Below are 14,083 nucleotides of genomic sequence, written 5' to 3'. Positions count from 1 at the left end.
CGCATGCAGAGTGTTCCAACTGTCCCTAAAGAAGAGAACACAGAGCCAAGCAGGATAGAATAAGTAGGCAGTGGCTCTGGCGAAAGGGCCAAAAGGGACATGGAAATCAATGCCTGAGTGTGCACAGAGCGAGGGCCCATGGCCTGGGCACCAGGACACCTGCGCCTGCTTGTCAGAACCCATGGCTATCGTGAAACCCCCGTCTTCCCCTTGTTGTCCTTGTCCCTGCTCCCTGAGCTGACTCCAGGTTCGGGACACCTGCTGGGTCCTGCCCCTGGCCAGCAGGTTCACACCCCACCTGCAGTAACATCTGTGTTCCCCAGTCTGCAGGGTCCACAGCCCTGCCCGCTGTCCCAGGTGCTTGCACATGTTCACTGCTGAACTGGGTGCAGAGCTTGATAATTCTTAAAGTGGCCGGAAGTTAGAACTCAAGGCCTGTATGGCCAGGGGGTACCTGCCTAGGTGACAGCACGTCGTGAGAACCTGGGTGACTGAATGTGGGTGCCGTGAACAATCGTGCAGAGCCCTGCGGCAGGTGAGCACATGCCAGGGATCAAGGGAGGACCCAGGTGCTCATTTAGGAAGAGAGGGAGGAGCACTAGGACATCCTTTAGCAGCTAAAGAGAGACCACAGGGGACTCAGGCACAGGGTCCACACTGAGCACCCACCTGGGACAAACAGGCCAGGAAGGAAGGAGCGGGCTATCACACGACATAGAGAGCTAGGAAGAGGAGTGTCTGAGTAGTGAACCGAGGAGAAAAATAAATCATGGTTTCTGTGGATGGTGTTATAGGCTGATGTTCACATCCCCCCAAACCCACATGTTAAAGCCCTAACTGCTGGGGGATGGTGTTGGGAGGTGGTGCCCTTGGGGGCATCAGGGTTCGATGAGGTCATGAGGGTGGGCCCCATGGTGGGGTTAGTGCCCTTCTAAGAAGAGGGAGAGACAGCAGATCTCTCCAGGCACATGCACCGAGGAAGATCATGTGAGGACATGGCAAGAAAAGGCTGTCTGCAGTCAGGAAGGGATCCTGACTGTGCAGGCACCCTGACCTCAGATATCCAGGCTCCAGAACTGTGAGAAATAAGTGCCTGTTGTTTAAGTTGCCCCATCCATGGTGTTTGGTAGTAACAGCCTGAGCTGAGAAAGGTGGCTGGAATGGGGGGACTTCAGGGTGACAGGATCTTCAGAAGAAATCTCAAGGGGAGGTGTCATGGCCCCAGGTCTGCACCAGGGAAGTTGGGAATGAGGCAGAGGGGAGGCTTGCACGAGGTGTGATGGGCAAGTGGACGCTCAGTAACAGGAGACCTGGGTCCTGCGTGTGTCCTTACAGCGCCACAAAGCCACTGGGGTCTTTAAGGGACTGACACATGTGCCTAGAAAGGAGGTGAGAGGAGGGCCCAGGGGCGTGGCCCTTTTCAGTTATCAGTGATGGAGACGTTCAGGCTGCCTCTGAGGCAGATGTGCAGAGCTCATCATTCTACAGCACTGGGCCCCACGGCCACCATGTGACATCAAGCAATGCAAGCCTCACCTTTAACTCCAGCTGTCCTGGCCCTGGTCAGGACATGGGCACCTGGAAGGTGACGCAGTGTTCTGCCAAGAACACCACAGACCAGGCTGGATGTGGCAGTAGTTGAAATGAGTGGCTCCATCAGATCTGATATCCCAGGGGCCACATGCGGCGGTGGCCGTTACACAGACAACATGACACCTTCCACTCGAAGGACTTTATCCAAAAGTGCATGTCCTCCTGTCACTGTTTTGTTACACCGACTAGCATCCCTGCTCACGCTTCCTGAAATTACAAACACTCGACCAAATGCATGAAGCACTCATGACACCAGTTTGTAATAATTAGCATTGTACACACATACTTTGTAAAGTCTTCCTCATATGTTCATGTGTAAGGGGTGAGTACTGTGCATGTGTGCATATGTGCATGTGTTGCATGTATGTGCATGTGTTGGACTCATGTGCGTATGTGTGTGTGCTTGTGTGTGCATGTGCATTTGCGTGTGCAGGTTTCCCCAGTCCCTGTCAGCAGATGTGGTGGCCCCTTTCATCCTCGGCCTGGTTAACCCTCACTGCCCATGTGTGCTCTGAAGGCATCCCGGGGTCTGCAGCAGCCCTGCTCTGCCAGGACTCTGTGGGGTCTGGGCATGCCTCTCTGGGTGTCTGTGTCCCTGACTGGGAGCCCCTTCTGGTCCAGACCAACTTGGGTACAGCTGCACTTCGTGAGTAACAGGAGCCCACAAAGCTCTAGAGGCGTGAGGCACATTCTCCCAGGCACTCAGGCAACGTGAGGCTAGAAGGTGAGAGCCATAGAGGTAAGGGGCCTGCACCAAATGGAGGGCAAAACAGACCTAAAATGAAGTGCTGGGCCCTGGTAGCGGGGAGGAGAGGGCTCGCCAGGGCCTAGCCTGATATGCCGGGTGTGGAGCGCTCGCCACTCAGCGTCTCACAAATGTGAGCTCAGTCAGTCACTAGCAGCCTCCGGAGGCAAGAACTGTGAGTCCACATTACTGAGGCCACACAGGTGTAAGCGGCTGAAAAGGATCAAACCCAGTGTGTCCAAACCCCAAAGGCACAGCCAGTGGGGGGACAGAGGCTCCCTGGCAAGGCAGGAACCATCATGTTGGGAGAGGACACTGTGCAACCATGTGAATGCTGTGGTACAGACAGTGACTTCTAGGTGGGGACGGAGCAGCGTAGGCAGGGCATGATGTGTTCCTGGCCTCAGGCCCCCCAGGAGATGGACACCTTCTTTCTAGCTGACAGGACCCACCAGGCCCTGAGGACAGCAGATGTGTCACTGACAGCCGGACTCCCTAAACCTGGCCCCACCGCGAGAGGGTGCCCCCGAGGCCCAGTTAGGGACACTTGTCCAGACAGCTCTGTGGCCAGCAGGAGAAGGGACCACAGGGGGCAGGGGGCTTCTTAGTATAGGCATTGTCATGTTATCACAGAATATGGGGACTGGAAGTGCCCAGGCCTTTTTACCCTGTCAAAGAGACGGGAGGTCCAGAGGGGCGTCCTGTAGTCTGCAAACCTCTGCAAGCATGGGGGTTAAGCCTGGGTGTGTCCAGCAAGTGTTTTCATTTGGCAGAGGTGGCATGTCTCCCTGGCATTGGCATGTACAGCTCTGCCCAGCATTGCCAGGTGCTGGCCAGCTAGCCACTCTGGCTCAGAGCCAGTGGGGCCCATCATGGGGCTGGACGATCCTACAGGCTCACAGGCTGCCTGTCTAGAACAGGGAGCATCCCAAGGTCCAGCAGGCTCAAGGCCGAGCAAGGCTTATTTGGCATTGGCCCCAGTGTGGACATGCGGGGTGGTTTTCAGATAAATGGCTTTGTGTGCCCGCCAAGCAGGGTGTTAGTATAGGCCTTGCCCCCCACTGGCTTGTTCGGTCTGATCCTTCCCCCTCTTGGTGCTGGTCTGTCCACCTGAGATGAACTCTCAAGACTCTAGCTGCTGGCCCTGAAGGCACCTGTCACCATCATCCACCTTAACTACATGGCAGCGACTGCTGCCATCGCTGGCATGGAGCCCTGCACATGGCAGGTGGCCGGTTAAATTGAACCACTGGTCTTCAGATTGTGGCTGGCTCCTAGCTGGCCTCCAGTAGCTGTCCCACTCCGACAGCTTCCCTCCCAGCCTCACTGCCCCTGGTTCCCACCTTGAAGTCACAGCCAGACGCCAGGACACCCCACTCCTGCCATCTCCATTGTGACAGCACACAGAGCCACCTCAGTGGTGGAGAACAAAACAGAGCTGGGGCTGGTGGTGTAGCGCTCAGCTCATCACAGGCTCTCGTACCAAAGTGGGGTCATTGTTGCATAAAGTTGGGAAATACAAGACGGGGTCTGGGGATGGGATGGAAGAAGACCGAAGGTGAGTGGGTTTTAATTTTTTAAAAATAAAAGTATGGTTTGGAGTCGCTTATGAACAAATCTTCCTATCTTGGCTGACACAGAGAGCTGCACCCCCTTCGGCTCATCTTTCCTCCAAAACAAATTCTAGAATATTCTATTAAAATGAAACAAAGAGTGCTTTTCCAGATGGCCTGCTGATTGTGGCCATGGGCTGTGGACCACCACGCCCCACCAACCCTTTTCCTGAAGGCAACGCCGCTGGGCTGGAGGCCTTTGCTTTTGTCCATGTAGAATATTAAATGGTCTGCCCTAAGTTTTAACTGGAATGAAGTTTCAACACTAGGTTTCAAGTTACTCATGGAGAGTTTCACAGAAAATATCAAGGTAATGTAAGGGTTGGGCATCTGCCCTGGGACTTTGGGAGACCGTCCCCTCTGGTGACAGCAGACATTTCCTGAGTAGCTGCTATATGCCAGGTGAGGGTCCTGGTCCAATTTTCAGGACTTCCTGGAAGTCCTGCACTGTCTTGGTATTTTATACAGATGAGAAAATTCAAGGCAGAGGAACAGTTGACTTGCTTCAGGTCACACAGGGAGAGAGCAGCAAGGTCGGGGTGAAGGTCAAAGCCCAGGCCTGCCCCTCTTACTCCCACGGAGATGGGGGGTCTGCCACAGGCCCTGCTCTATAGCAACTTCACAAGTCAGCCTCTTGACACCTCACTCCCGGAGTGTACTCTGAAATAATGATCCAGCTGTCCTGGAGAAGCTGGGGAATCAAAGCACACAGAGGGCCCTGAGCCTGTGCAAATATGCAGTTCCCATGATGACAGCAGGCTGAGCCTCACCCAGCCAGCTCCCTGGCGGCCCTGCTGTGCTGGTCTGACAGTGACAATATGTCCCAGGGGACTCATCAGCACTAAGTACTCAGGTCACTCCAAGGCCACTTAGGAGAGCCGATGGTAAGACAAAGCTGATGAGACTGTGGCCGAAGGCAGGAGGAAGCACAGTTAAAAGAAGTGGTGGAAGGCATGACGTTTTCTTCCCTCAAGCTCTCTGCTTGGACCACAGAAAGGTTGTCACATGAGAAATGGCACCGGCTCCTGCCAATGTTACAAGTTCAACTCACTGGGCAGGAGCACAGAACTGGGTTAAAACCCGAGTGGAGGGACCTGAGGACGCAGCAGACAGAGAGAGACTGTACTTGGAGAGCTGGGACATAGCACCATGAGTGCCCACTCATGGCCTGGGCAGGGCTTCTGGTCATGGCCCCTGAATTCATGACTTTGTGAGTTCCTCCTAGTGGCTCTGAAGCTGATTTCAACCCCCCACTGACCCATTAGTCTCTGACACGGGCCCTGCAGGGAGGCCACATGTGGCCTGGAAACACCCAGGACTAGGTCTCCCTGGGTTGTGACTTATTGGGGTGTCCACGAAGAGCTGCCTTTCTGTGATGCAGGTGTGAACACGACAGCCTTGGCAGATGTGTTCAGAGAGAGCCCCATCTGCCTTTCCTGTGGGCTGTTCATCTCCATCCCCCACACAGTGACCTCTAGGACGCGCATGGGATAGGGGCCAGCACTGAAAGGGAGATATTTTAATTGATGTGGAGAGTTGAGGCCACTGAGGAAAAAAAAGCTGAGAGAAGGCCCTGCCTGTCACTGCTGTCAGTACAGGCCCTAGTGGCTTGTCACCAAGGGCTCCTATTAGAGTTGCAGGAACAAACAATCTACCTGTTGCCACAGGGGTGTGATGAGCCGGACTCTGGGAGGGGGCAACAGAGTGGGCAGGGGGCGGGTCAGCCACTCTGAGCAGCAGGTTCGCCCCCACTACTGTAACAGTTCTTGCTGGGAGTCCTTAGACCCAGCTCTCCCGTCAGGCCCAGGCCTGTGGCTGGCAGATCACACACACACACCCCACTGATGGTGGACTCACAAGCATAAGGCACGCACAGCCCTTCCTTTGGGTATAAAAGTGGCAATGGCAGAGCTGGAGCGGCTGTGCTGGGCCTTTGCGATACTTGGCATGTCGTGCGGCATTCGTGACTATGGGAGGATGCTCAGGGATCAACACAGGGACAGGACGCAAATGTCCCTGGGGGACAGGCCTCAGAGGGACACTCCTGGGGAGGGAGCCACAGCCACCGTAGAGCCCAGACTCAGCCACGTGACTTGTGCCCCATGAAGGTTGCTCTGGAGTGTGGCCCCTGTAAGAGATGCGTGCTCACTGTGTCCCACCTGGACTGGAGGGGTTTTCAGAAACTGGAACAGGCTTGTGGACCCTGACTCTGGACCCGAGGAAATAATTACGAGCCCTCAAAGACGTATGTGAAAGTGCGGTGACCCAGATACGTTAAGGAAGGGTGGGTGCCTCTGCCCAACCCCCCGGCCCAGAGACCCCACCCAGGACCACTGACCATGGGCTGGATGAGTGGACTGACCTAGATTGGGGTTCTCTGCATCCCTTTCAGCCCCTCTGCAAAGAACCTGGGCTAAGGTGTTTCAGGGTGAACCCAGAAAGAACCCAGAGACTTGGAGGGTGGTCTCTGTTCACAGGTGCTTTATACCCCTGAGTTCTCTCTCTGAAGGGACTGGGCCTTCCCCTCAGAGTCTCAACTACAACAAAAGCAAGATGCAGTCTCACCTTGCGGGAGGGGGGACACATTCCCCTGCCCCCACCTTTAAAATCATCTTTTTCTTCTTAAACAACGTTGTTCTCTTTGGTTCCTTGCGTACCCAGAACCACAGGGCTCAGAGCTTTCTCTCGCAACTAGGGGCTTGGCCCCTCCTGGACTGACAAATATAGCAGCTTCAGCTAGGAGCTGAAGACAGACCAACTGTGGCGACAGAGAGAGAAACACATCCCTGCACAGTGAGCCCAGCAGGCTCCTCCTGAGATGGCAAACTGCAGCTGCTGCCTGAGCTGGAGGGTGCTGGAGGACGGCACAGCCAGCAGCCCTGTGCCCCAGAGAGACCGGCTGGGACGTCCCTAAGCATGGCAGAGTCTGCCAACACAATCCCACTGGTTTCAGCCTGGAAATGTCCCAGGCGCTTCCTTCTTCTCATCTAAGGGGGCCCCCTCCCTACCCCAAGTGCTTTGTGTGCAGGTGAAGTTCCCCAGTGAGAAGCTGGGACTTCTCCAAGATAGGGGATGAACATTAAGTAATTTGATAGAATATTTGAGAAACTTTTCCTATGAAAAATAGATACTTTAAACACACCTCTAAAACGCGCGCGCGCGCGCGCACGCACACACGCACACCCATTGTTTTTATGAGAACCAATTAATAAATGCTAATTCATTCAGGCATATCTCCACTAAATTACTGTTTCATTTAATTGCAGGGAATTTTCCATTACCAAACTCTCCCTTGCTGATTTTTTTTTTGCATTATTTATATATTTTCACTTTCACTAATAGTGAGGTCGGTATGCGATATTATCTGCTGTTTGTGCGTCTTAAATTTCTTTTTTATCTGGACTGTTTCCTCATTCTTGCAACCACACATAATCTGGGAGAGACATCATTAGGAGCAGACGAGATTTTACACACAAATGATTGGAAAGGGCACTGACTGAAATTAGCCTGACAGGAAGGCATCCTGTTCGACTGTGCCCTCATTTTAGACGTGCACGTGTGTGTGCGAGTGTGTCTCCACTCTGGGCTCATGTGGACATGTTTTCCTATGTCAGTGAGTCACAAAGCTATGAGTGAAAAGACTGTGGGGACACAACCAGGAGTGAAGCTCACAAGGGCTTTAACAATAAAATCAACAACACAGATCTCTTTATAAGCCCCCAGAGCTCAATGCGTTGTTTCCTGCCCCCGTTCCAGGGACGCAAATCAGGATTTTGACATCTAGACATCTGAGATCCAGACCAACAGACTTCCCAAGATTCTGCCTCTTTTTATGCCTAGAAAAGTGGGGGGTTCTAGTGGTGGTTAGGGGCTGCTTAGGGGCTATGGCAGGAATCGAGTTCAAAAGGATGTGTTCTGAATTAGTTTCGATTTTCTTATATTCAATGGCCAAGGTCCCCTGCACCTGGCTACCTTCGCTTCTGAAATGAGTTCTTTCCTTTTTCTTCTCCAGCCACCGTCTCCCTCTGCCCCTGCCACTGCCTCCTTTCTGTCTTTCTTTCTCTCTTTATTCTTTCCCTTTTTCTCTCTCTTTCACAGTTAACATCTGGAGGATGTGAATGATTAAACTGTTCTCTCTGAGGCTTAGGTATGAAAAGGCATGTCACCATAAGTAAAGTTTCACCTTTATACCCAACTCTATCAATAATTAGAGAACAAGGTTGACAATCAGTAAATCTTTCTTACCATTAGCTCTTACAAAAATGATGCCATTTCTTCTGATCATTCTGAGTTCTGTTTATTTTACTTTTCACAAAAACTAATTACAAAGCAGAGTAACCTCCCACATGAAGTCCGCACATAAAGGAATCGTGGGGTATTGTATGTATATTCATGGGAAACATATACCCATAAAGCGTGTACACCATTAAAATTTGAGATTTGAGGCCATCAATACAAAGTTTTCTCATACTCATATATTAGCAGATGCTATCCTTTGAAAGAAAATATCTTTTAGTAACTAAAATTCCATGAGATTGATTTTTTTGTGCTGTGTTCCTTCACTTCCTTTGTCCTCTTCAGCAAAATTAGGGAGTCCTTTTGGGTGTAGACAGATAAAATTAATTAACTCCCCTTCTACCCCAAAAAAGTCCCAAATAAGTGCTTCCAATAGACATCAAAAAAGTGTCAATTAGAAATAATTACTTCTTATCAATCAGTGGGGCAATTAAAGTGACAAAGCTTGAAAGGATACTTATCTTAAAACTAATTCACAAGGTAGCTAAATTATCTCCTAATTAACTTGCCTGGGTGGGGGGGAAGGTGGACGTTTTGAAACAAAGATGGATCTAGGAACCCCAGTACCTCTTTCTGTTCCTCCTGATGGTTTCCTGTCCCAGGAAGGACTTATTTTCAAAGCAGGGGAGAGACCTGGAAGAATAGACACGCTCCCCAAATGCATTTGGCCCCCTCCTTCTTTTCTAAATCCGCAGGAGGGCACCGGGCTTCACATCTCAGATCTCGGGAGTTAAAGGCACTCTCCTCCATGGTCTGAAGTCTGTTTTACCACTTGAATAACTGACTTTCAGGAGCTGGACGACAGTGTTACAGCAAGTTACTGCACAAACTTTTAATGACAACCTGCTTGCTTTTTTAAACTCTCTTCACTGAAAGCATATTGTGTATGTTTTAATATTTATGTGGAGTTTCTCATTCCTCATGCATCTTTGGCTATTTAAACAACGTTGTTACTTTAGAGGATCTTTGTTCCCCCGATGCTACAAAATTCCCACTGGGTTTTACGAAACCCAGTGTTAACCAGCCCGTTGCTAACCAGCACACACCAGAATGATTCGCTATTTGCTCTCCACATCCCTTCAGAATGAAGCTGTAAAAAAATATATATATTCAGACCTCTCTGCAAAGCAAGATCAGCCGAGGGTGAGCCAGCGGCTGAGGGCAGGGGCACACAGGACACTCCGGAGCCAGCGCCTCACTCCTTGGAAACGGTGCAACCCCCGGCTCCTGCGAAGGACCCAAAGGCCAGCGGCCTGAGTCTTGTCCTGCCCCAGAGGACACTCAGATGGGGGTCTCTAGGTGAAGCCCCTCAGAAATGAAAGTGCCAAGAAGCCACCAATGTCTAAGCGAGAAATGGGCTTACAAAGCCAGGAGAAGCCAGTTTATGAATTGAGCTGTAAATACCCTCAGCAGCGTCAATAAAGGAAGAGTTTGCCCACAGAGGACTTAGAAAAGGAGCAGGGCAGCCTTGAACCCCCTGAGCTGCATTTTAGGAAATTCTCTTCTGTGTTATTAGCATTAATTTAAAATGAAGGAGAAAATCTCATTCTCTCTTCCGCTCAGCCTCTTTTCTTTGTTTTGGAGAGAAGGAGAATCCCCTCTGGCTCCCAGGACTGAAAACGCCTGTGCCCTGGGCCGCTCCCCCCAAACCAAGGGCGGTTTGCATCTGAGTTCACGGGAAACCTCGCAACGCCTGGTCCTGTTGCTGATTAAAAATGAAGTAAAAATAAATTGCATCCTTTTTTTCTTTCCTTTTTAAATTCCCATTTATTATAAGGAGAGCTTCTAGAATGAAAGCGAGTAGTGGAAACAAAATCAAGTCAGCCCAAGGGGCCACGACTTCATCTTATTTGTTGAAGGGTCTAGTCCAACGCGGTAAATTCGGGGTCCGAGAGCACCCACTTCTACCACCGCCAGAAAAGTCAGGGGAAGGTCAGGGGGTAAACGACTGGCATCGGAGTGGAAGCGGCCAGACCACCCGGGCATGGGATCTGACAGCCCGGAGCGTTCGGCCTTGGAGGTCGTCCTGCCCCCGAGGCGGTACGATGCGCGGTATGGTACTAGATTTGGCTAAAGACTAACGGGCGAAAACCTAGTCCTCGTCTCAGAAAGTGGCTCAGCAGCGCGCGTGACGCTCGGGCGCTGCTGGGCAAGAGGTGCTGGGCAGCCCACTCGGTCCCCTGGCTCCGGAAAGAGCCGCGAGGTTTCCGCCCTGCGCCCGCAGAGGGACGGCAGTGAAGGAGCGAACTGCTGATTCGGTCTCCGCCATGGAGCAAACCGGAATGAGAAACCTTCCGGCGCCCGGGACTCCCCGCGCCCCTCCTGGTGGTGCCTCGGCCCCGGACCCGAGGCTGCGCACGAAGCTGGATCGCGGCGCTCTGGCTAAATAGAGATCTCAGCCGCGCGCCCCGCTGATCCGACCCTCCTTATTATAACAAATGTCCCGTTTGCCGAGCGGACTTCATATTCGCCGAGAATTCATCTGAAATATTGATTTCCTCTCACTTCGCCGGCCCAAATCGATAGCGCTGCGCCCTGGCCCCATAAATCGCCTTCCCCTCTGCCGGCCCGGCTCCATCCATCACCGCGCCCCAGCGGCGCCTCTGCCCGCTATCCACACATGCTGAGCACTGGGCGGTGATGCCCAGCGCGCCCACGGGTCTGACCCTGGGCTCCTTCCCGACACAGACTCCACCCCCACCCCGGCATGGGAAAGAGCAGGCGATGCGGCCAGGGACCCAAGCGCTTTTGAAGGCCTTGGGCCCAGGTGGTGGGGAGGGGGTTCGGCCCCGCAGGCAGCTCAGTCCTCGCAGGCCGGACGCCGCGCGCCGCTCCCCGGTTGCCCCGCGCTGGGCCAGAAGGAGTCCGAGCCCCCGAACGCACTCACGGTTTCCAGGCCCCGGATCACCGAAGGCTCCTTTCCCGCGGGCTTGAGAGTTGCGCAGGGCTCAGGATCCCGCCCGGAGAGCTACGGGCGAGAGCTGCGGGCACCCGGACCAGGGCTTAGAGGTCAGGCCAGGAGAGCTGTAAGTCCTGCAGGGCGCGGCCAACGGCCTGAGCGCGCAGGATGCCCACTCTTACGGGCCATGCAAGCTAGGGTGGGTGCGAGGGAGTCCTTTCTGACCCCAGCAAGAACTCCTCACCCCTCTGTGTGGTCTACAGAAACCAAGGCCTGGGAGAAGGCGGCTCCGCCAGGCCGAAGGGACCTCAGGGTCGGAGAGAGCGGCAGGGCAGCTTTGGCAGAGGCCAGGTCCAGGTGCCCCAGAGGCTACCCACGCAGGGGGTCGCGCGAGCCCAGAGCGCATTCCCCCAGACTCGCCGACCCGATCGCACGCACGGACGCATGGCGACGCGGGGCTCGGGGTCCGGCCACGCGCATCCTTACCGGATCTGATGGAGTTATGAGGCATCGCCAGCTCGCTCTTGGCCTGCCGGGAGCTCAGGGCGTCCTCACGCAGGTCCCCGCCGCTCCCACCGCGCCGCTGCCCTGCAGACCCGGGGGAAGGGGCATGAGATGCATGTCTGCCGCCTTAGCCCTCCTCCCAGGCCCTGTCCCCTTGGCTTTCTTCGCGCGGCAGGAATCAGAGGGTTTTAGGCGAAGTGTGGCCAACCTCAGCCTGGCCTAGCACACACATGTGGATCCGGCCAGGTCCAGGATTTGGGGTCCGCCGACGAAGCCCCAACTCCAGCCTGGTGGCCTCTTCCTCTGCCACCCCAGTCTCATTCAGTTTAACTTGGGAGGAAAAAGGCTTCCTGGGGCCCTTTCCCTTCTCTAATCACCCCTCTCCCGCAGTCATCTTGCAGCCAGCCCCTGGGCGGCATACCTGATCTGGGGCCGCAGGCCCTCACTGCCTGGGTCTTCTGCCAGGGTGCCCTGGGCCCACGTCTGTCCTCGGTCCCAAGTTTGTTCCCATCCACCCGGCATCGCGGACTGGTTTTATCCCGCCAGGGCCCTGAGACAAGGGTCTGGAGAGGCTCGCAGCCCGCGGATTGGCTGGCTGGGTGCAGGGGGTGCGGGAAGGGGAGGATTTTGCAAGGGGGACATGGCTGAGTGGACGCAGGAGTTAGAAGCATTCGCTGGAGCTTCGGTTTCCAGCGGAGAAAGGAGACGGAGGCAGCTGAGCCCTAACTCAGCAGGCCTGGAAATATTAAAGGAGTGGGAGGCAGAGGCCTGGGCCTGAGGATGAGGGTCCCTGGGTCCTCCCAGGGTCACTGAGAGACATGGCTGCTGTGCAACACCCTGTCCTCTTCTGTCCTGGTCTGCTCCTGGGCAAGCGGCCTTTTTTTTAATAAGAGGGACTTCTGTTTTTGTGCCTGGTTTCTAAGATAGAAGCTGCTCGTGGGGCTGGAAGCCCCACGTCCCACCTTGTCATCACTGGTGATGACCACCCTGAACAGCTCCTGAGCCCACCTCTCCTTACCCCCAGACAGGGTCCACACCTTCACATCGCTAGGCTGATGAAAACAGTGACATAACCCATGCCACAGAACTCGGCCAACACACACACAGCGCCAGTACTCTTGCTCCTTGAGGATTTTGAACTTGGTTAAAAAGAGTTCCGAGGACTGTCAGTGAGGGCCTAGATTTCACCTCAGTGTGGAAGAGTATTAGAAAGGCACTGGGCTGAGCTGACCATTAGCCTTGTCTGCAGGAGTCACAGCCTCATGGAGGTGGGGGCCTGGGGTGTGGGAAAGAGGGTCTCTTGTGTGGGCCTGAGGAGCCCTTAGTGGTGGCAAAAGCTGACCCTCCTACTCCATGGGACAGAAGTGGGATACAGGGAAGACTGTGTATGTGTGTGGGGGGCAAGGCCTGGGTGCTTCCCCAATTTCAGGCTCAGGGTTACAGCTGACAGGATGGTGGTGCTCCCTGGTCCAGAGGGACTGTGCTGCCTGGAGGGGCTGTTGTGCATTACAGAGGGCAGAGGTGCTGCAGTGAGAGGGAGTGAGGGGGCAGGGGAGACTAGGGTCATGGGGGAGGAGGGGTGTGTGCGTGAGTAAGTATGTGTGTGTGCACATGTGCATATGTGCATGCGTTTGTGCGTGTGTGTCTGTGTGACAATGCACACACTGAGTGAGAGGGAAGTGAAGGGGCAGGGGAGACTGAGGTCATTCAGGAGATGTGTGCCTGTGTGTGTGTGGGTGGGTGCGCCTGTGTGCATGCATGTGTGTCTGTGTAAGAATACACACATTTTTTAACTAAAAAAACTTATCTCTCAAGTTAATCCATCCCTCCTCTCATGCAGCTTCTCTTGTTTTTAAATTTAGCAGAAATTAATCATTTTGTGAAAAGAGAAAAGAATATGTATGTCACCAATGGATTCAATGTGTTTGCGAATGTCTCTAAACAAGAAACGTAGGTGCTTTATTATTGTAAATGTTTCTCCAAATCGTTATCTACAATTGCTCTGTGGCTTCCAGGTGTGCAGACACCCCACCTCTCTGGTCAGACTCCAGAGAAGCTCCTAGGGTGTTGAGATGGACGTGACCTCAGCAAAGGTGCCACCAGCTACTGGCAGCTGTCCCCCTGCTGCTGTAGGGGAGCTGTCAGGTGTGGGGGCCACAAAGAGGCTGCCCTCCAGGGACCCATGCCCCAGGGGGAGCCTGACAGCCCTCATCCCAGCAGCTCTGCAGACTTCAGAGGGGCCTCCCAAGGTGTGTGGGCGGTGCTGAAAGGTACCAGCAGCCATGGAACCCACACACCCATTCTCAGTGCTTTCCTCCGCTCAAAAACAAGCCCCCTCTCCCTCTCCATTTCTGGCAAAAGTTCTCAAAGGACAAAAAGGGCAAGTCATCAAAACATTCTTGTCCCATTTGTGAGCTTATTTTTAAAAAAGTC

At 53.8% G+C, this 14,083-nt stretch overlaps 1 protein-coding gene across 4 annotated transcripts in view; it reads right to left on the bottom strand.

Annotated features, from left to right (window-relative positions):
- Positions 1-12,164, bottom strand: part of PAX8 (paired box 8) — a 46,057-nt gene extending 33,893 nt beyond the window's left edge. For all 4 annotated transcript variants that reach the window (XM_019660034.1, XM_019660035.1, XM_019660036.1 and 1 more), the window contains exons 1-2: positions 12,072-12,164; positions 11,633-11,734 (exon numbers count right to left, since the gene is read on the bottom strand). In XM_019660034.1, coding sequence (XP_019515579.1) covers positions 11,633-11,657 — 25 coding nt within the window. In that variant the 5' untranslated portion in view covers positions 11,658-11,734; positions 12,072-12,164. The remainder of the gene's footprint in view (positions 1-11,632; positions 11,735-12,071) is intronic.
- Positions 12,165-14,083: the final 1,919 nt, after the last annotated feature.

The sequence above is a fragment of the Hipposideros armiger genome, unplaced genomic scaffold (genome assembly GCF_001890085.2).
Source record: "Hipposideros armiger isolate ML-2016 unplaced genomic scaffold, ASM189008v1 scaffold_310, whole genome shotgun sequence".
NCBI lineage: Eukaryota > Metazoa > Chordata > Mammalia > Chiroptera > Hipposideridae > Hipposideros > Hipposideros armiger.
The sequence above is the reverse complement of the archived record's forward strand: the minus strand, read 5'-3'. Positions and strand labels throughout refer to the sequence as shown.